At 41.2% G+C, this 22,114-nt stretch overlaps 2 protein-coding genes across 5 annotated transcripts in view; one reads left to right on the plus strand and one right to left on the minus strand.

The window, feature by feature from the left end:
- The window catches only part of ZNF827 (zinc finger protein 827), a 230,424-nt gene extending 209,766 nt beyond the window's left edge, over positions 1-20,658 (plus strand). For 2 of the 4 annotated variants that reach the window (XM_044300432.1, XM_044300441.1), the window contains 4 exons: positions 3,336-3,502; positions 8,259-8,450; positions 13,665-13,842; positions 19,096-20,658. In XM_044300432.1, coding sequence (XP_044156367.1) covers positions 3,336-3,502; positions 8,259-8,450; positions 13,665-13,842; positions 19,096-19,903 — 1,345 coding nt within the window. In that variant the 3' untranslated portion in view covers positions 19,904-20,658. Of the gene's footprint in view, positions 1-3,335; positions 3,503-8,258; positions 8,451-13,664; positions 13,856-19,095 lie in introns of all 4 variants that reach the window. The other 2 variants (XM_044300449.1, XM_044300458.1) reach the window with 2 other exon arrangements.
- The window catches only part of LOC122943062, a 116,322-nt gene that overhangs the window by 29,284 nt on the left and 64,924 nt on the right, over positions 1-22,114 (minus strand). The window lies entirely within an intron of this gene.

Raw genomic sequence — 22,114 nt, forward strand, 5'->3', positions numbered from 1 at the left:
TTTCATTTGGTGGTATTTCATTGCTGCTGACATTTTTACTTTTTTTTATATTAATCGAAATTGACCAAAATGTTTGCAAAAAAACGTAATTTTTCACTTTCAGTTGTAAAATTTTTCAATTAAAACTACATTTCTATATAAATTTTTCTCTAAATTTATTGTTCTACATGTCTTTGATAAAAAAAAATGCAATAAGTGTATATTTATTGGTTTGGGTAAAAGTTATAGCGTTTACAAACTATGATGCAAAAATGTGAATTTCTACATTTTTAAGCAGCTCTGATTTTCTGAGCACCTGTCATGTTTCCTGAGGTTCTACAATGCCCAGACAAAAATAAAATTTTACATGAACTAACCATACCCCTCACGGAATACCTTGGGGTGTCTTCTTTCCAAAATGGGGTCACATGTGGGGTATTTATACTGCCCTGGCATTTTAGGGGCCCTAAAGCGTGAGAAGTAGTTTGGAATCCAAATTTGTAAAAATGCCCTGTGAAATCCTGAAAGTACTCATTGGAAATTGGGCCCCTTTGCGCATCTTGGCTGCAAAAAAGTGTCACACATGTGGTATCGTTGTACTCAGAAGAAGTAGAGCAATGTGTTTTGGGATGTATTTTTACATATACCCATGCTGGGTGAGAGAAATATCTCTCTAAAAGACAACTTTTCCCATTTTTTTATACAAAGTTGTCATTTGACAGAGATATTTCTCACACAAAGTTTGGGTATATGTAAAAATACACCCCAAAACACATTGCCCTACTTCTCCTGAGTACGGCGATACCACATGTGTGACACTTTTTTGCAGCCAAGATGCGCGAAGGGGCCCAAATTCCAATGAGTACCTTTTAGGAGGGCATTTTTAGGCATTTGGATTCCAGACTTCTTCTCACGCTTTAGGGCCCCTAAAATGCCAGGGCAGTATAAATCCCCCACAAGTAACCCCATTTTGGAAAGAAGACACCACAAGGTATTCCGTGAGGGGCATGGCGAGTTCCTCGAATGATTTTGTAAGAGAAAAAAAATAAATAAGATCCTTTTCCCCTAACTTGTGCCAAAAAAATATATATTTTAGGAACTCGCCATGCCCCTCACGGAATACCTTGGGGTGTCTTCTTTTCAAAATGGGGTCACTTGTGGGGTATTTATACTGCCCTAAAGCGTGAGAAGAAGTCTGGAATATAAATGTCTAAAAAATTTTATGCATTTTGATTCCGTGAGGGGTATGGTGAGTTCCAAGTTAGTGGAATATGAGACTTTCCGCTAACTTGTGCCCAAAAAAAAAAAATTTCTATGAACGCGCCATGCCCTCAAAAGTGATCTTTTTATAGTGCCGCAGCAATTTTACGGTGTTTTTGCAGTGATCAGGAAAAAAAAATTATGTCCCTGCGGTGGGGAGGATTGAACGCAAGTGTGCGCACAAGATCAGGCCTGATCGGGCGAACACTGCGTTTTTTGTAGAGCCTATAGAACATGTCCTATTCTTGTCCGCAATTGCGGACAAGAAAAGGCATTTTCTATATAGTTCTGGCAATGTGCGGATCCGCAAAATTCGGAAGGCATATTGCCGGTGTCCATGTTTTGCAGATCCGCGGTTGCCTTTGATACTAAAACTCTCAGGCTAAATGCACATGATCAAGATTGCATGCAGATTTGCGTGCGGAAAATCCGCACCGTAGGTCATGTATGTTGTATTCTATGAGAATTTGAAATTCTCATGCACACGATGCAGATTTTTTTCCATACGGATTTTGACCTACGGTGCTGATTTTAAAATCCACAGCATGTCAATTTATTTTATTTTTCCTGTCCGGATTTTCTCTATTCACTTCAATGGGGACAGTAAAATCCACACCAAATCCACTTGCAAATCCTCACCAATTGATGCGGATTGACCGCACGGATTTCCCTGCAAACACCTTCAGATTTCAGTGCGGATTGTCCGCACATAAATCCTGAACGTGTGCATTTACCCTTGCCAACTTGACATTAAAAAATCTTAGCCCATAAATATTAATTGAAATGCCTGCAGGTACTTTATTCAGTAAAATGTCTTGTGTTGTAGAAATCTTGCTCTCTGGTGTAAACATCGTGGTGCATATATAGATAACACTAACATATTCCACAGAACGGGCACTGTCCAGACACTGAACATTAGGTCCTCTGTAAGGGCTATATTTTATAACCCTTACTTTTTAGTAAACATCATTGTAATTAAGACTTCCCGGAAGTCTAATATCTTTTGCCCGGTGTCCATGGTTAATAATGAGCAATGAACCTGTCCATTTGCTCTGCAGCACAATGAACTGGATATCTTCCACAATGCATGTCCTGTTCACTAAATAACAGCCGGTGGCAGCATTGTGCTCATGATCTAGCACTGACTGGGACATGAAGTTCCTGGAAGCTTGTGCACTAGTGCAGCGTAACCTGGGAATCTGTCCAGAATGTTTGAATTGGTTTCTGAGGTGTCGTGTGCTCTCTACTTAGCAACAAACCAGCCTTTACAACTGTATTTGGCAGGGCTACATTGCTTCTCTGTTGCCCAGAGGAATCCGCTAGGTGATGTGCAGCATCTGGAACATGTAGTTCCCAATTAACATCATCATTATACTCTACAGTATAATGTCATTATACACATCCTGAAAATGATATACTTGCAAGAGGGCACCTCTTTGAAGTACTGTCTATTCCTCTAGTACTGCATGGGTTAACAAGCAGCATTATTAATCCTTTGTTATAATGTCCAAGAATCCTTAGGACCATTTTATGTGTTTTTCATGGAATTTGTCTATTCTGGCTTTGTGGCAATGCTATTGCAGTTGATCCATAGATTGTCAAAAACATGAAGCATTTCCAGCCCTCAGTATAAACAATGATTTCCTTGTATTATTATGTCTGTAAATAATACACATTTAAAGAGAATCTGTCACCCCGATTTTGGACCATAAGCTAAAGTAATACATGTGTAGTACATCAGATGAAGACTCCAGATCACGTTTTTTTTTTCCTACTGCCCCCCCCCGTTACCTGGCTGTCAGCATTCAAAGCTGCACTGAAATACACAGTCCGGACTGCTCCTCTGTTCTAACCTAATGGAGAGGAGTCATGAGCGCATGCACAGCAGTCCTGACAATGAAAATAAAAAATAGTGATCTGGACTCCATATCAGCAGCACTATCCATGTAATACTGTAGATAATGGTTCAAAATCGGGGTGTCAGATTCCCTTAAAATATTGTCAGAAAAGCTTCATTTTGCATTTCGAATTGCAACTATTTTATGGAGTATTTGTGATGTGAGGGACATGACAATCTTTTTCTACATCCCCTATAGCTGTCATGTTTGTGGCTTTGAGACCGAGCTGAATGTCCAGTTTGTGAGCCACATGTCTCTTCATGTAGACAAGGAACAATGGATGTATTCAATTTGCTGCAGTGCTTGTGACTTTGTCACCATGGAGGAAGTTGATATGAGGACCCACGTCAGCGCCAAACACTCAGGTAAGGAAAGGAGGTCTTTCTTGTGAGCAAAAACTTAAGAATACTACAGTGCCTCTGATTGTTTTTTACATATTATTTAAATCTTTTTTTTATTCTAAACATATATTTAATAGTTTAGTGCATATTTTTGTAATGCGGCTATCTATATAAAAATGAAACATTAAAATATTGCAAGTGTTCACACTGGCCACTAGAGCTGACACAATAGGGTGACACTTCCTATTTTCTGCTGCTCATTTGTCAGCTATGCCTAGTGCTGTACCTACCATGAAGGCTGACCATGTGAGAACTGGATGGAGGAGGGCCCTGTGCTGTTCCCAACATAGATTCATTGCATTTTCTGGCGGCTGCTACTAAGGGGAGCTCAGTGCTTTCATTCTTTCTAACTGTATAAATTCTTATGCACCAAACTTTCCCACCCCAGCGGTAACTGCAGGCAGAAAGTTTTATAATGCACTATATAAGTTTTTTTGTTTACTACAATTTTTTTATTTAAAAAAATAGAAATCTGGGGAGTTGCACTTTGCATTCCATGTTACCTTGTAGTGTTTGATGCACGCATACTGTGTATGCCCCTGGCTTCTCTGTATAGAATAGAGAAGAATAAGCAGACTAGTAAAATCCTAAAGAATCAGAGCAGTTTCTTTTTTTCAGAATGTTTTTTCCAAATTTGAAGTCCAAAAATAGAACATTGTTCACCCAGATATTCACCCAAAATTTACAACCAAGTCCATAAAAATACAGTACTCTTAAGCGGGTTGGCCCATTAAGACAACTTTCCTCCTGTTCCCGGACAGGGGCCTGTGCTCCCCAGTTTGAATGCAGCGGTGGGCACGCATGTGTGCTGGCGCTGCTAGAAATAGTCGAGCGCTTGTACTGCTTGAGCACTATATAAGGTAAGATAGCAAGACTATATGCACACAGATAAGGCTTTGTACACATTATGTCTCTTCTACATACCTCTGTAAAACAGACAGGGGTGTTAAGATGCACCAAGTGGCTAGGGCCTGTCCTTGGTGCACTTAAAGGGGTTTTCTGCGATTTTTCTTTTTTACTGATGACCTATCCTAAGGATAAGTCATCAGTATCTGATTAGTGGTGTCCGACACCCGGGACCCACTCCCATCAGCTGTTTGAGAAGGCAGCTCCTGTGAGTGCCGTGGCCTTCTCTCATCTTTGCCTAGGCCAAGTGACAACACATTCATCGGTCACATGGCATAGTTGCTGCTCAGCCCCATTCAAGTGAATGGAGCTGAGCTGCGATACCAAGCACAGCCGCTATACAATGTACGGCTCTGTGCTTGGTGAGCAGAGAGAAGGATGTGGCGCTCACAGGAGTGCCGGTGCATTCTTAAACAGCTGATCCGCAGGGGTCACATGTGTCGGACCCCCACCGATCAGATACTGATGACCTATCCAGAGGATAGGTAATTAGTAAATAACATTTCAGAAAACCCCTTTTTAAGCCCTTATTTTCATATTTATAAACCCGTAGAGGACCCGCACCGTACATGTACGGCGCAGATGTCCGTGACTTAAAGACCAGCGCCGTACATGTACGGCGCTGTGATCTGGCAGGTGCAGGAGATGCGCCCGCCCGATACGCGGCAGGGGTCCGGCAGTCACTGATAGACTGACCCCTGCTGCATTAGTGAAATCACTGATGCCGGTGCATTAACCCTTGATGTGCCGCGGTCAGCGCTGACCGCGGCACATGCGATGTCCTCGTGGGTATCTGAGCTGTCATCATGTCCCCGTGCTGCTGTGATGAGGACCCGATGGCATGGAAGGCAGCGTGATGCCTTCTTTAGGCATCGTGGCTGCCTTCCTGGGCAGAAGTATTGGAATGCATTGTAAAGGGGATCAGACCCCCAAAAGTTGAAGTCCCAGAGTGGGACAAAAAACAAAAAGATTCAATTAATAAAGTTTAAAAAAAAAAAAGTTTCAAGTAAAAAATTAATAAATATATCCTTTTGAGAAAATAAAGGGGAAAAAATTGTAAAAAATAGGGGGGGGGGGAGTACACATAATAAGTATCGCCGCGTCCGTATCGACCAGCTCTATAAAACTAACACATGACCTAACCCCTCAGGTGAACACCGTCAAAAAATAAAATGAAAACTGTTAAATAAACAGTTTTTTGGTCACCTTACATCACTAAAAGTGCAACACCAAGCGATCAAAAAAGGTTTATACCCTCCAAAATAGTAACAATATAACCGTCACCTCATCCCGCAAAAAATTAGCCACTACCTAAGACAATCGCCCAAAAAGAAAAAAAACTATAGCTCAGAATATGGAGATGCTAAAACATGATTATTTTTTTTGTTTCAAAAATGAAATCATTGTGTAAAACGTACATAAATTTAAAAAAGTTGACATTCGGTATCACCACGTCCGTAATAACCTGCTCTATAAAAATATCACATGACCTAACTCCTCAGGTGAATACCGTAAAAAAAAAAAAAAAAAGTGTACAAAAACCATTTTATGTCACCTTACATCACAAAAAAATGTAATAGCAAGCGATCAAAAAGTCATATGCACCCTATAATAGTACCAATAAAACCGTCATCTCATCCTATAAAAAATGAGCCCCTACACAAGACAGTCGCCCCAAAAATAAATAAAACTATAGCTTTCAGAACGTGGAGATGTAAAACTACATCTTTGTTATGTAAAACTAAAACAAACAACCAAATGTCGCGTCCGTAACAACCTGCTCTATAAAAATACCACATGATCTAACCTGTCAGATGAATGTTGTAAATAACAAAAAATTAAAACAGTGCCAAAACAGCTATTTCTTGTTACCTTGCCTCACAAAAAGTGTAATGTAGAGCAACCAAAAATCATGTGTACCCTAATATAGTACCAACAAAACTGCCACCTTATCCCGTAGTTTCCAAAATGAGGTCACTTTTTTGGAGTTTCTACTCTAGGGGTGCATCAGGGGGGCTTCAAATGGGACATGGTGTCAAAAAACCAGTCCACAAAATCTGCCTTCCAAAAACCATATGGAGTTCCTTTCCTTCTGCGCAATGCCGCAGTTTACGACCACATATAGGGTGTTTCTGTAAACTACAGAATCAGGGCAAAAAATATTAAGTTTTGTTTGGCTGTTAACCCTTGCTTTGTAACTGGAAAAAATTGATTAAAATTGAAAATCTGCCAAAAAAGTGAAATTCTGAAATGTCATCTCTATTTTCCACCAATTCTTGTGGATCAACTAAAGGATTAACAAAGTTTGTAAAATCAGTTTTGTATATCTTGAGGGGTGTAGTTTCTAAAATGGGGTCACTTTTTGGGAGTTTCTACTCCAGGGGTGCATCAAGGGGTCTTAAAATGTGACATGGCAGCTTAAAATTATCCCAGTGAAATCTGCTTTCCAAAAACCATATGGCGTTCCTTTCCTTCTGCGCAATGCCACAGTTTACGACCACATATGGGGTGTTTCTGTAAACTACAGAATCAGAGCCATAAATACTGAGTTTTGTTTGGCTGTTAATCCTTGCTTTGTTAGTGGAAAAAAATGGATTAAAATTGAAAATCTGCCCAAAAAAGTGAAATTCAGAAATGCCATCTCTATTTTCCATAAATTCTTGTGAAACAACTAAAGGGTTAACAAAGTTTGTAAAAATCAGTTTTGAATACCTTGAGGGGTGTAGTTTCTAAAATGGGGTCACTTTTGGGTGGTTTCTATTATGTAAGCCTCACAAAGTGACTTCAGACCAGAAGTGATTTGCAAAAAATGGCCTGGTCCTTAAGGTGAAAAATGGCAGAGTCCTGAAGGGGTTAAAACAAGTATTATTAAGTAGCGGCGCAAAGAATCGGCTAAAAATAATCAGCAGTCAACTCAACCAGGCATTATGCCTGGTTTAATTGGGTTGTTCCTTCTGACAGATGCTCCTTATGCTACTTTCACACTAGTGTTTTTTGCAGATCCATCATGGATCTGCAAAAACGCTTCTGTTACAATAATACAACCGCATGCATCCGTCATGAACTGATCCGGTTGTATTATTTTTTCTATAGCCATGACGGATCCGTCTCGAACACCATTGAAAGTAAATGGGGGACGGATCTGTTTTCTATTTTGCCATATTGAGTCAGAGAAAAGGGATCCATCCCTATTGACTTGCATTGTGTGCCAGGACGGATCCGTTTGGCTCTGCTTCGTCAGGCGGACAGCAAAACGCTGCAGCCATTTGGGGAAAACTGATCCGTTTTGGAATGCTTCTAAGAGCCTTGAACAGATCTCACATACGGAAAGCCAAAATGCTAGTGTGAAAGTAGCCTTAGTGAGCCATTTACAATCATCCATGATTCATTCATTCCTGAGCAATTGTTAAAATGCAACGTAAGTCAGTATTGGTGAATATTTTCTTAATAGCCTGCATTGTGCCATTCCTCTTGTACTCTTCCTGGAAATGTACGAATAAATTGACACATGGGTGTTCAGTGCTGACAGTGTACAACTGGAATGGTAACACCCATTGTTTTCATACATATCCAGCAGGAATGGCACAATGCAGAGAAAAGGTTCTCCAGCATTATTTCATGGGGAATACAAGGCAGGCATGTTTGGAGTCTATTATGAAGTCATAACAGCTTCTAACATAAGAAAATACTGTTGTATCTTGGCCATTATGGAAATCAACATGTGTATCTAGCCCATGTCTGACATAAAACCCTGTAACTGGGAACATGATCCAAAATAATTGTGCTACTTATATGGGTGTTTTCCTTTTTATAGGAGATGAAAGAAAGACCCCCAGTGAATCCATAAGCCCTTCTTCTTCCTCATTGTCAGCACTTAGTGACTCAGCCAACAGTAAAGAAGACTCGGACACCCCACTAAGAAACCAGACTTCAAACAGCCTGTTGGTCATTTCTGTAGGACACAGCTCCCAGCCTTTTGTTAGCAGTGAAGAGAAATCTGACAAAGGTAATTGTTGTTCACATAGACTGCAAGAATAATTACACAATTATTATCTGTATGTCTGATGACAGGGTCATTCGCAGCCCTGCTTGTGCACACATAATCTGTAGGTAGCTCTATAATGTAGTATAGACTGGGGTCATGTTCATATAAAATGTATATTCTACATTACTACCATTTATATACAAGTAATTGTGAGCTATATAACATCTACAATAATAGGACGGTAAGATGGTGATCTTGCATTGCTCAAACCACAGTGGTTCTTTTTATCTGTTTCATTTATTGCAACTTTAGGCCATCTCTGGAAGGCTAATATGTTTTTGCAAGTTGTAAAGTTTAATTCTCAGATTATTATTTGAAAGTATTGTCTAATCCCTTATGACAACAGGATGTTGTACATATTAACAAAAATGAGAGCTATAAAATAAAAATATAACTTTTAATAAATATTATTTAAAAAAAGAAGGGGGTATAAAGTAATCACTGCTTCGCCTGTGTGTATAGCACACCAACAAACCAGGTATAAAAACCGTCAATAGATAAACATAAAGAGCACAATATAACCAATCCAGTACAATAGCAAATTAAAGTACATACATACCTGTGCCCAGCTTTAACCATTTAAATGTTTTGCCTGAGTTCAGCATTAGCAGCAGGAGATATCGCTGTTAGAAATTGAGTTGGGAATAAACGCGGGTAAAACCTGCTTTTACTTTCACTATCTGCTGCATTCACTGCGTACTGAAGATAATTCTGTTATTTTTGTATTGTTTAAAAGCTTGTAATACCAGCTTTCAAACAATATAATAAATCTAGCTGCTACCAATCCAGAGATATGAGCAGCTAAAGCAGCCAGCCTCCCCTTCAGTCTGGAGGAGGAGGGGGAGCAGTTGCAGAGATTACAGTCTGCAAGTGGAAAGGAAAAATAGTAAAAATATATAGAAATGTGGCATTATCATCATTGTACTAACACACATAATAAAGTTATGTTGTTTTTTTTACCACACAGTGAATGCCATAAATAAATTCCACAAAATAATGAAAAAATTGATGTTTTTTATTATTCCCTCAAAAATGAAATAATGAAAGCTATTTAACCTCCCTGGCGATATTCCCGAGTGTGACTCTGGGTTAATTTTCGCTGCCAGGTGCGGTAACCCTGAGTCACGCTCGGGGTAACATTGCAGAGCTGTCAGTGGAGTCCCCTTACCTTCTCCTGGCGATCCAGTGATGTCCTGCACTGAGAGTGCCGGCCGGCATCTGACTTCCCAGTTCCATTCCCTGCGAGCAGCAGCGGCGCATGGGAGCGGAACTGGGCGGTAAATTCAAAAGTTTAAACATAAAAGTGACACACACACATAAAAGAGGTGATACATTGTAATCTGAGAGGATTACACTGTATCACCTCAGATCTGACACTTGATCACTGACATTTTACTGTCATTTGTGCCCATAAAATATTTATAACATGGCATCAAAAAAGCACCACTTTACTCCAAAAGCGCTTTTGGACCAGTTGAGTGACAGCGACAGTGACACAGAGGTGCTCGCAGAACTGAGCGATAGTGAGTTGTAGGGAGATTTCTCGTCTGACACTGATCTGGCAAGTGACAACGGCGATGATCCTGCACCTGACCTCAGCGATGTGCGCACTTGGTGCCCTATTGTCACGGAGACAAATCACTACCAAGAACAGCAATCCGCTACGCTGCATGCCAGGTTTTCCAGAAGCAGAAAGTGGGAACCGGTGACCAAAGAGGACATCTGGCAGTTTCTAGGACTCATCATTCTTCAGGGGTTGATGGGGAAACTGCTCCACAAATGGTACTGGACCACCAATAAGTTACTGGCCACTCCATTTTTTGGCACCGTGATGTCAGAATACCGGTTTTCCCTCATCATAAAGTATTTCCACTTCACGAACAATGAAGAATTTGATGAGGCCACGCATCTTGCGCCCAAACAAAAAAAAATCTGGAAGGTATGCCAAATTATTGTGACCAATTTCCAGCGGACCTACGTGCCAGAAAGGGAAGTCAGCGTAGATGAAAGTTTGATGGCCTACTAGGGACGCCTAAGCTGGATACAGTACATTGCATCCAAAAGAGCGCGGTTTGGCATCAAATCCTACATGCTCTGCGAGTCATCCACTGGGTACATCTGGAATTCGGTCATTTACACCGGAGTGTGCCTAGGTACAGCGGCTATGGGATGGCCACATCATCTGTCCTTACACTGCTGGAGCCATTGCTGGACCAGGGATATTGTGTGACCACAGACAATTTCTACACATCTCCGGAACTGTTTGAGGTTTTGCTACAAAACAAGACTGATGCATATGGTACCGTTAGGCCTAACCGACGTGACATGCCATCTATGTTTGCCAAGAAAAAACTCAAAACTGGAGAAATGGTTGCCTGGCAGAAGGGAAAGATGATGGCAATGCGTTGGCGAGAGAAGAAGGACGTGTGCCTCATGAGTACTGTGCACAATACCTCTACTGCCATGGTCCACACAAAAGGTGGGAAAGATGTGCTGAAGCCACAAGTCGTGATAGACTATAATAACACCATGGGAGGTGTCGACAGAGCCGATCAGGCAATGACATTTTATCCGGCTATGTGCAAACAGCAAAAAAAAATATTATAGGAAGATCTTCAGGCATCTTCTGGAACAATGCCTTTGGAATGCATATATCCTGCACAGAGCAAAGAGTGACAAGCCTCTTGTTCATTCTGACTTTATATGGAAGGTGGTTGAGCGTATTTTTATCAACCACCAGACGCCATCAGTCAGCTGTAAACAGCTGTGAACAGACCTGGACGTCATGCTGTTGACGTTGTCCACCCAGAACGCCTGACTGGTCGTCACTTTATGGACTACATCCCGCCAACCGCAAAAAAAGGCAGCACCTACATGGATGTGCGTGGTTTGCTGCTCAAAGAGAGATAGCAATGGAAAGAAAGTCTGAAAAGAAACCAGGTTTCATTGTCCTGATTGTGATGTTGGACTTTGTGCAGTCCCATGACTTAAAATTTATCACACTCAGGATGTTTATTGAATTTTCTTTGACAAATTTCATAATTTTTTATTACATTATTGAATAAAATTATAATATTTATTAGAATATAATTCATGATTTTGTGTTTAAAACTTTATCACATCTGGGATGTCTACTAGAGTCTTGTTTGGTCAGGTTTAAGTAAGTAATTACTAAGAATTGCAAGCCTACAATACATAACACAAAATTTCCATGCAAAAAATTGTACCACTTTTGGTACAAAATTCCTGACATAATCATACCGCCAGGGAGGTTAATACACTAAATATACCCCAAAATGGTTCTAAACACAACTCATGCTGCAAAATAAAATACAAAATTAGAAGAAAAAGTTAAAACGTTATGACTGCTGGAACACAAAGGGGGAACATGTTACTGGTCCTTAAAGGGAACCTGTCACCATGAAATTTCAAAATAATCTGCAGGCAGCACATTATAGAGATGGAGAAGCTGAGCAGATGAATATATCGTTTTGTGGGAAAAGATTCAGTACAAGTTATATTTCATTCATTTACATTCCTGCTCATTCTGAGCTTAAAAAGTTAGGGAGGTGTTTCTATCAGTGATTGACAGCTATCTCTGTATATACAGTCATAGAGGGAAGGCTCTGGATCTCTGATAGAACCTCCTCCCTGACTTCAAAGCCCAGAATGAGCAGAATAAAATAACTAATAAACTAATAAATAACTGAAATATAAGAATTACTGACTCTTTTCCCATAAAACTATATATCAATCTGCTCAGCTCCTCCTGCTCTTTAACATGCTCCCTGCAGCTCAAACACCATGTTGTACGTGACAGGTTCCCTTTAAGGCTAAAATTAATTTTGTCACTAAGGAGTTAAAAATACAATTGTGTCCCATGAGTTGTGCACCAACATATTTACTTCAGACACATATAAAAAATCTACAATAAAAAAGTGACATTTTTTGGAGGGTTTTTCCAATTTTAATGTGACTGAGGCATTTATCATGTAGAGAAAGTTAATGCTATGTATTGTGATTGTCCATGTTGCCTTCTCTGCTGGCTTGATTTGGTTTTCCATCACATTATACACTGCTCTTATCCATGCTTGGCCATGCTTACCCAGTATAGGGAAAGGCGCTGGTCTCTCTGGTGGCTGGGACCGTGGAGTGTGCCTAGGCCGGTGCTTTTTGTGTGCAAGCACGGCCACCACTGCTGGATTGCAGTGTGAACATAACCCCTGGATAGGAACGCTGTATAATGCAATGAAAAATGAATCAAGCCAACAAAGGAGGCAGTATGGACAATCACAATACATTAGTAAGCACCTTGTATTAACTTGTCATGTCTACATGATAAATGCCATTTGCTGAAATGAGACAACCCCATTGAAGATCACAGATATATATCAGAATCATAGGAAATGGAGGAGAGGTCTTACCAGTAACCAAGGATTTTGATGATAAGTTACCTGTGCAAGGTGATCCACTCATGGAATGTAGCTCCAGGACTGGGTCAGGTTGCATGTATCTCCCAACAGTGTGCTGAGCAGATAGGACTGTCCCTGAAAGTTCCTACGTTATGAGCCAAGGACCCTAATGTAACCCGCCAATCTAAGACTACTTTCACACTCGTGTTTGGTGCGGATCCGTCTTGTATCTGCACAGACGGACCCGCACCAATAATGCAAACGCTTGTATCCGTTCATAACGGATCTGTTTGCATTATTCATTAAAAAAAAGTCTAAGTCAAAACAGATCCGTTTGCAATTGCACCATATTGTGTCAGTGAAAAACCGTGAATCCGTTTGGCTCCGCCTAGCCAGGCGGTCACCAAAACACTGCAAGCTGCATTTTAGTGACCGTCTAAAAAACGCAACGGAGACCAAACGCAGCCAAATTGATGCGTTCTGAACGGATCCTTATCCATTCAGAATGCATTGGTGCTAGAGTGATCCGTTTTGGGCCGCTTGTGAGAGCCCTGAAACGGATCTCACAAGCGGACCTAGAAACGCCAGTGCGAAAGTAGCCTAAATATAGAGCAGCCATCCCGTCCAGAAATTGCCACTGCAGCCCTACAATGCCCCTCATTCCACACCATGTTCTCCACACCCAGCGTTCTTTTCATTTTTTCATAACAAGGTATCGGAATTTACTTCGGTCCTACACTAATGTCATTTCTTATCATTGCAGGTTTTGAATGTGTGTTCTGCAATTTTGTCTGCAAGACAAAACCAATGTTTGAACGACACCTGCAGATTCACCTGATTACTCGAATGTACGAGTGTGACGTGTGCCATAAGTTCATGAAGACACCGGAACAGCTGGTAGAACACAAGAAATGCCACACAGTCCCTACCGGTGGGCTCAAGTAAGGAAAGCAAGTACAAAAACTTTTCCTGTGTTAAGCATATGTAACATCCTGTTGTATTTAATGATTATTTTATTGCTTGATTTTACTTCTTATTGCTAAACTATCATCAGTCACAGTGTTTTTATAATCTAAGGTAAATTCTTATAAAATTAGTACTGTGTTATTAGTCCCACTTTTTCTGTCCTTTACACTTGTCTAAACATGGTTCATGTAGTTTTAGCAGGACTTCAGTTTGTCTTGGCATAATTTTTAGTACAAGGAACATGTCATACACTGGGGGGAGGGGGATAAGAAGCAATGTTAGAAAATCTGATTTTACTGAAAGAGCAGTAGATGCTTAGAATACATTTTCAGCAGATTTGGTTTGGAAACCCACATTCAATGAGTTTAAGAAGAAAAATTAAAAGGAAGTGTAAGGGCAGACCAGATGGACCACGTGGTATTTTTCTGCCACCATATTCTCTATGTAACAAACTGATTACTTAGAAAATTCTGTGGTGAAGGTGCCAACATCACCAAAGAGCTCTTTTTCCAAAGCATCTGTTTTAAGAATGGGAGCCTGCTATATAATGAAGGGGGGTTTAACTACAAAAGTCCTAAAGGGGTTGTCCAAGTTATATCTATTGATGACCTATCCTCTGGTCATCAATATCAGAACGGCAGGGGTCAGACACCTGGCACCCCCGCCGATCAGCTGTTTAAAGAGACAACCCTTTCAAATTGTACACATGATTAAAGGAGTTGTCTGACTTAAAGGGGTATTTCCATCTGGGACATTTATGGCATTTTGATAAGATATGCCATAAAAGTCTGAAAGGTGGGGTCCCACCTTGGGAATCTGCTGCTTTCTCAAGAACTGACCCCCTTTGTAAAAATGACAGCATGTGGCACATGTGCAGTAGCCAGCCAAGCCAGTTATTTTCAGAAGTTTTATAGCATCGCTTGCTCTCCATTCATTGCAGAGTCCCATCTTTGAGATGGGGGAGCTGGGACCTGCACCTATTGGACATTTATGGCCTATCCTATTGATATGTCATAAATGCCCCAGATGGGAAGTACCCCTTTAATAATAAAGATGTGTGTACTCGCCCAGTTTTTCAAGTCCTCATGGCTGCAGGATCAGAGGGGCGCTGGAAGTGGTGGTGGATAAAATGGGTGAGTATTATTTATGACAGTTGCTGGCTTAAGGGGCATAATGCCAGTAAAGGTGTTGTCCAGGAGTAAAAAAAAAAAAATCTGGCTGCAGTAGTACTCGCCACTGATCCAGCACTGATGTGATTGAACAGGTTCACTTTAAATGCTAAAAATGTCTTCCATAATCCCAAGTATTTGGCGTGCCAGAGCGCACTCATGGGATGTATCTGTCCTCGGTGTGACATTCAGCTTCCTATCTGTGTGAGCACCAGCACTGCTGAAGCACAATGCAGTAGTTTGTGTATTGAAGGCAACAATTAGAAGTCTTAAAAATAATTGGAGTGCACATGTGTATGTGTATTATCACATGTAAGTTAATAAATAATCACACACTTTAATAACAATGATATAGGACACATACACACAAGCTCTTATTTGCTAAGTGTTTTTCGTTCTGTATCATATAATGAATATGTTTGTTTTCTTCATTTCAAAACTTTACAAAATGGGATCATTTTCTAATCTCTTAGCAATCCGGATGTACCCCAGAGCTTCAATAATACACAGAGAAAGCAATCCTAGTGCGAGCACAGTGTGAATAACTCTCTAGACTCATTCACATAGCAATTTGCACCGTTGACAGGCAGCCTTCAACATAATCTGTTTACTGACAGTCTCCAACTACCAATAGAGGCTTCTGGGACATCACGCATCAATCTGCAATGATGGGGAATGAAATGCACTGATCACTTAAATGGGAGCTTGGCTGCAGTCAGGGTTGGACTGGCCCACCAGAGTACCGAATGATCATCCAGTGGGCCCAGGCTTTGATACCATAATGGGCCCCAAAGATCCAGGAGATAAAAAAAAAAACATGTGGCTGCCTTTGGAGCCAATCACTCCTCTATTTCTGCGATACAAAACATATTAAACTTTATTGATGATATAGTGGTTGGGCCTCAAGAATAATTTCCTCTGGGGGGCCCCAGGAACCTCAGTCCAGCACTGTCTGCAGTGCAACTGTACAGTCACTAAACAGGGGACTGAGCCTTATGCTTTTGGTTCATCTACTGTTTTGTTTCCATTGCCAGTGGCAGCTTAAAAGCGCTAAGGCTGGGTTCACACCTGAGCGTTTTACAGCGCGTTCCTACGCGCTGTAAAACGCTCAACAGGCAAGAACCAATGATTCCCTATGAGAATGGTTCTCGCTGTAAAACGCCCGACGCCCCAAGAAGTACAGGAGCTTCTTTGGGGCGTCTTGTCGCTCGTTCCCGTACATAGACTTCCGGGAACGCGCGACAATGGGCGTTCGCTTGTTCCGGAGCCACGATTGTAAACGCGCATACAATCACAGAGTGCTCCATCCGGTACGCCCAGGTGTGAACGCAGCGTAATAGGTGGGTGTTAAACCCCCACGAATCTGATCTTCAATATCTTAAAATCCAAAACACACTTTAATGACTGACACAAAAGTAGAAATAGTGGTTATATATGTAAATGCAGCCCTACAGTGGTGCTTGGAAGTTTGTGAAACCTTCGGAATTTTCTATATTTCTGCATAAATTTGACCTAAAACTACATCACACAAGTCCTAAAAGTAGATAAAGATAATCAGATTAAACATTTTAGACTTGGTCATTTATTTATTGAAGAAAATGATCCAATATGACATGCCTGTAAGACAGAAGTATGTGAACCTTTGCTTTCAGTATCTGGTGTGACCCCCTTGTGCAGTAATAACTGCAACTAAACTTTTCCATTAATTGTTGATTAATTCTGCACATCGGTTTGGAATAAATTAGTCCATTCCCCTGTACAAAACAGCTTCAACTCTGATATATTGGTGGGTTTCCTCCCATTAACTGCTCACTTCAAGTCCTTCCACAGCATTTCTATTGGATTAAGGCCAGGACTTTGACTTGGCCATTCCAAAACAATAAAGCGAATGTCAGATCTCCCTGTCCAGCTGCTTGCTTACACAAATAGCTTTAGTTCACCTGATTAAAACACTGTTTTCTTTTGTGGATCTGAAGCTGCGTTCCTGAGTTTGTCCAAACACAACTCTTCTCATTTAAACCAGAAAGTTCTATTTTGGTCTCATCTGTCCACAAAACATTGTTCCAATAGGCTTCTGGCTGGTCCAGGTGATCTTTATCAAACTGCAAACAAGCAGCAATGTTCTTTTTAGAGAGCGGCTGCTTTCTCCTTGCAATCCAGCGATGTGCATCATTGTTGTTCATTGTCCTACTGCTTAATTAATGTGAGAAAGGCCTTTAGTTGCTTAGAGTTTACCTTGGGTTCCATTGTGACCTCACAGACTGTTACACGCCTTGGTCTTGAAGTGATCTTTGTTGGTCAGCTATTCCTGGGGAGGGTAATAAAGGTCTTATACACAATCTGTCTGACTATGGATTGGTGGGGTCCAGACTCCAGAGACTTAAGACTTTAGAGATGGTTTTTTAACCCTTTCCAGCCTTATGAGCATCAACAGCTCTTCTTCTGAGATCCTCAGAAATCTCCTTTGTTTATTCCACAAATGTGTTGTGACTTTGATAGATCCTGGTTCTTTAAATAAAACAGGTTGCCCACTCACACCTGATTGTCATCCCATTGAAAAACACCTGACTCTAAATTTCACCTTCAAATTATTATCTCCTAATTCTAAAGGCTCACATACTTTTGCCACTCAGACGTGATATTGGATCATTTTCCTCAAATAAATGATTTGAACAAGTCTAATATTTTTGACTCATTTGTTTTATTTGGTTATCCTTATCTATCTTTATGTTCAAGTATCCCTGTACATGTGAGGCTGTTCGATTGGAGATACATAAATTTCAATGAGTTGATTTAATATATTAATATTGTCATATGAAAAGCTGTATAAATGCTGGCCGAACTAAAAGAAAGCTTGTGACTCCTGCTACCCTCACCTACACAGAGTGATAGACAGTTCTCCCTGTATACAAACTCCTAAAGGAAAATCCGGCAATCAGCAGTGCGCGGGTGGGGGAGCAGGACTCACAAGCTTTCTCTAGCCCTTCCAGCATGAATAATGAATATCTATATCCCCAAGCTTCAACTCTCCAACACTATGCTGCTCTCATGTAGAATAGCACAGAAGATCTGAAATAGTTTCAAATGCCAATTACTCAAATATGGTGTTATAGCTTTAGCTCTTTCACACGAGCGGAAGCCGTGCGGGTAATCCACTGTGTGAAAGAGAGCCAAGCCCCGTTCCGGACAGCAGAGACACGGAGCATTAACATGATTGATAATGCTCCGTGCCTCTCTGTGACCTTTTTACTACAAGATCACAGTGAGATAAAGTTGTCACCGTGATTTTGTAGCAAAAAGATCACAGAGAGGCACAGAGCATTATCAGTCATGTTACTGCTCCGTGTCTCTGCTGTCCGGAGCCGGGCTTGGCACCATTTCACTGCTCCAGTACTTCACCACTCTGCTTTAGCTTTAAATCCACCTTCAGACTTACGGTTGTGAGTCTCCTTACCCACCACAGGATCCACCTGAGTTGGTAATCAGGAAACAACGAGCAGACGCCCTGTGTAAAACCTGAGTGGCACTGCTATGCTTCCTTTTATTAATTATACTTACAAAAGAAAAATGTTATAAAAACATTTTATAAGCCCAAAATTCCCAATTCTGGTTTCGTCTCATGGCTTCTTAAAGGGAGTCAGGGCACTGCTCACAGTGGAGCTGAGATGCAATATCAGATGCAACCCTTAGTAAGGTATAGCACTGATTGTGAAAGAAAGTAGATATATTTCCTACTCCTGAACAACGCTCTTACCTTCAGGAACAGTCCATTAACATTAGGGGTTGTATCTAATTTAAGGCTGACTTGAAGTTTCCAACTAGTATGCAGTCACAGACTACAGGCTCCTGCAGATAATTCCTTGAGACAGTAAATGGTATTATTGGGTTGCTGTAGCAGCTAAGTGGTAGCTGTCAGTAAGTTTCCGGTAAACTTTCAGTATTACACCATAGGGAAGCACAGTCAATGTGTATCTATGTGTGTTTTCATTATGTAATGATGTTATACACAAGCTGGTAAGAATAACACTGTCAATATGCTCTTTTTGGCTTCCTCGCTAGGTGTCCATTCTGCATTTACTCCACAAACCGCCCTGCAGCCATCGAATGTCACTTGAAAACGCACTACAAGATGGAGTACAAGTGTCGGATCTGCAAGACGGTCAAGGCTAACCAGCTGGAGCTGGAAGTGCACATCCGTGAGCATCGGCTCGGGAATCATTACAAGTGTGACCAGTGTGGCTACCTCTCAAAGACGGCCAATAAGCTGATTGAGCATGTGCGTGTCCACACCGGAGAGCGCCCCTTTCACTGTGACCAGTGCAGCTATAGCTGCAAGCGCAAAGACAATCTCAATTTGCACAAAAAGCTCAAGCACTCTCCCCGCCAGACCTTCAGCTGCGAGGAGTGCCTGTTTAAGACCACCCACCCTTTTGTCTTCAGCCGTCATGTTAAGAAGCACCAAAATGGTGAATTCTTGGAAGAAGAGAAGAAAACCCAGACCACAAACCAGAAAGAGGCTACCCTATTGCTCCCTGTCAATGACACTAGGAGCCTCTTGTCACCTCTCTCTGTCATGTCTGCCTCGCAGGCTCTCCAGACAGTGGCTATGTCTGCTGCTCAAAGCAGTGGCATGGAGACACATTTAGCACTTAAAGCCTTTGCAGTAAATGGTAACTTATCATGCTTGGATAGGTACCAGAACTCAGAATTTGCTCATCTCATTCCCTTAACAATGCTCTTTCCTAAGAACCATTACGAAGTCACATTCCATCCTCCCAGACCTCAGACGGCACCCCCTGGTGTCACCACACCGAAGCACTCCTTCCTTGCTTACCTTGGACTGACAGAAAGGGCAAAAACTGTTTAATTATGGCCCGTATCCTGTCTCCGAAACCTGGCAGGTATACATTGCTGCAAAATAGAAGTTTGAACGGTATGGAAACATGTACTGTATATCAATAGCAAGATTAGTTACTGGGCTCTGTGTGTATACTTACTGCATTTACATAAAGCTGCTTACCTACATATTCACAGAGGGAAACTACTGCATATCATGGGGCTGGCACACCTCTGCTTACGGTGAAGGCTTCTGCACTTATAAAACCATAGTTCCATGTGTTTCGTTGTATACAAGTATCTGTCTGCCTGAGAGATAAACAGGTAACACACACAATCTAAGTACTGTGGGATGTCTTTTTATGTGCACGCTGAACGTAGCCAAAACCAGTTCAGTATCAAGTATGGAATTGTAGACATTATATTTTCTTATTCCATCAAGCACTACTCCTGATATTTATTATCCCCTGTCTTGGTGCTTCATGGGGAACTTAAAATAATCATTCAAGGATTTCGTGATAAAGACCTTTCACGTAATTGCGATACATATTTCCTGCAGATAAAGGTTGCGCAAATCTATCCATTACTGGTTATGGAGAACTTAAAGGGGTTTTCCTGTTTTCATCTCAACATCCTTTTACAAATAAATCACTTCTGAAGGTAGCTGTAATTGTGTAATATAGGGATGCTCACCCTGCGGCCCTCTAGCTATTGTAAAACAATGCCCTTCTGTAGGATGATAGCTGTAGGCTGTCAGGGAATGATGGGAGTTGTAGTTTTGCAACAGCTGGAGGGCCGCAGGTTGAGTATGGCTGGTGTAATATATTTCTTTTACCTTTATTGCTCCTATCTTCGGTTCTGGGCTGTGGTCACATGACTATGTCCTGTGATGTTATGTCCATGGGGGTGTCAAAGCAGAAACAGGGGCAATGATAAGAAATTGTTCAAGTAACTATAGCTGGGCGTTAGGGGCCGTGCTAGAGCTGTGGCAGAGAAAGGAGAAGTGCATCATGGGTTTGGTTGGATACATCAACAGGAAGTGCTACATACAGGGTGGAAACAAACCAGAGGGGTTTGTTTACATTGTGAAAATTGGTCAGAGGAGCCTAAATTGAAAAAATGATGACAGGGAAGTGATTTCATGAGCATATCTTGTTTTTAGAACCACAGTAATCCTGGAAAACCCCTTTAAGATGTGAGATGCTTGGGATGTGCCACACAGTTAGCATTTTCTTGTTTCAGTCACATTAAGAAATGCAGGCCAGAAAGTGTTAGCTTATTTATTTCTCTGGTAATTGCGCTGGAGGCTGCCATTTTGCAACCTAAATTGCAGTTCACTAGGAATTGATGACACCACTGATCATAAAATCACTGCTTACCTTGTATAGCAATTTAGGAATTGAAAAATCCCTTACTATACAGGGTACATTACAGAGAAAGTCCACTCATCTGCTGCGTATATACAGAACAGTAGGTCAGAGTGGTTGCCCTTGGGTGCTTCTGCATGCACGTACACTACTATATATAGTTTGTTTTTGGGAAAATCACATTTGATTTGCAGTCTATTCTGTTCATTTATTCCTATTACCTACACACCTCACGGCACGTCCAAATAAAAATAAAAAAAGATCCAGTTAACCCTTTGCTGCTCTGCTATTTCAGTTTGAGTAAATTGCCGATGTTAGTTCTGTAAGACAAATGTAAACGTGCAGAGATTGCTGACTGACCGACAATGCCGGATATTGAACTGGCAGCTGTGTACGCTGTGTACATGAATCCAGACATACTATTGCATGCCTTTTTTTTCTTTAAATGCACTTGCTTAAGCATCTTCCTGCTGGTAAACAGGTCAAGGGCCCATCCAGCGGGTCTGAAGAATACATTGTATTTGTACTGCTATTGTCTTAAGATGTTTGTGTGGAATTCATGGTTACAGTGGTGTTGGGGCAAAGAATTTAGCCCAATTATGGTTTCCCTGGTTGTCTGCAATCTTCATCTCACTAGAATGAGTTCAATATGGGGAGTATGCAGTGGGTGCCTTTTTGTACTGAAGTGTATATTATCAGTAGAAATCGGTGTCGTTCCATCTAGTAAAGGGAGTCGGAGGCAGGCTGGTTGGTGCACCCAGGATAAGAAGGCAGTTTTACACAGTGCTTTGCCTTGCACTTTTTCATGGCTCTCATTTACTGAACCGTAAAATACCTTTGATTGAAATGATTTAGCTTCCGACTTGGACTTACAG

The sequence above is a fragment of the Bufo gargarizans genome, chromosome 1 (genome assembly GCF_014858855.1).
Source record: "Bufo gargarizans isolate SCDJY-AF-19 chromosome 1, ASM1485885v1, whole genome shotgun sequence".
Lineage (NCBI taxonomy): Eukaryota > Metazoa > Chordata > Amphibia > Anura > Bufonidae > Bufo > Bufo gargarizans.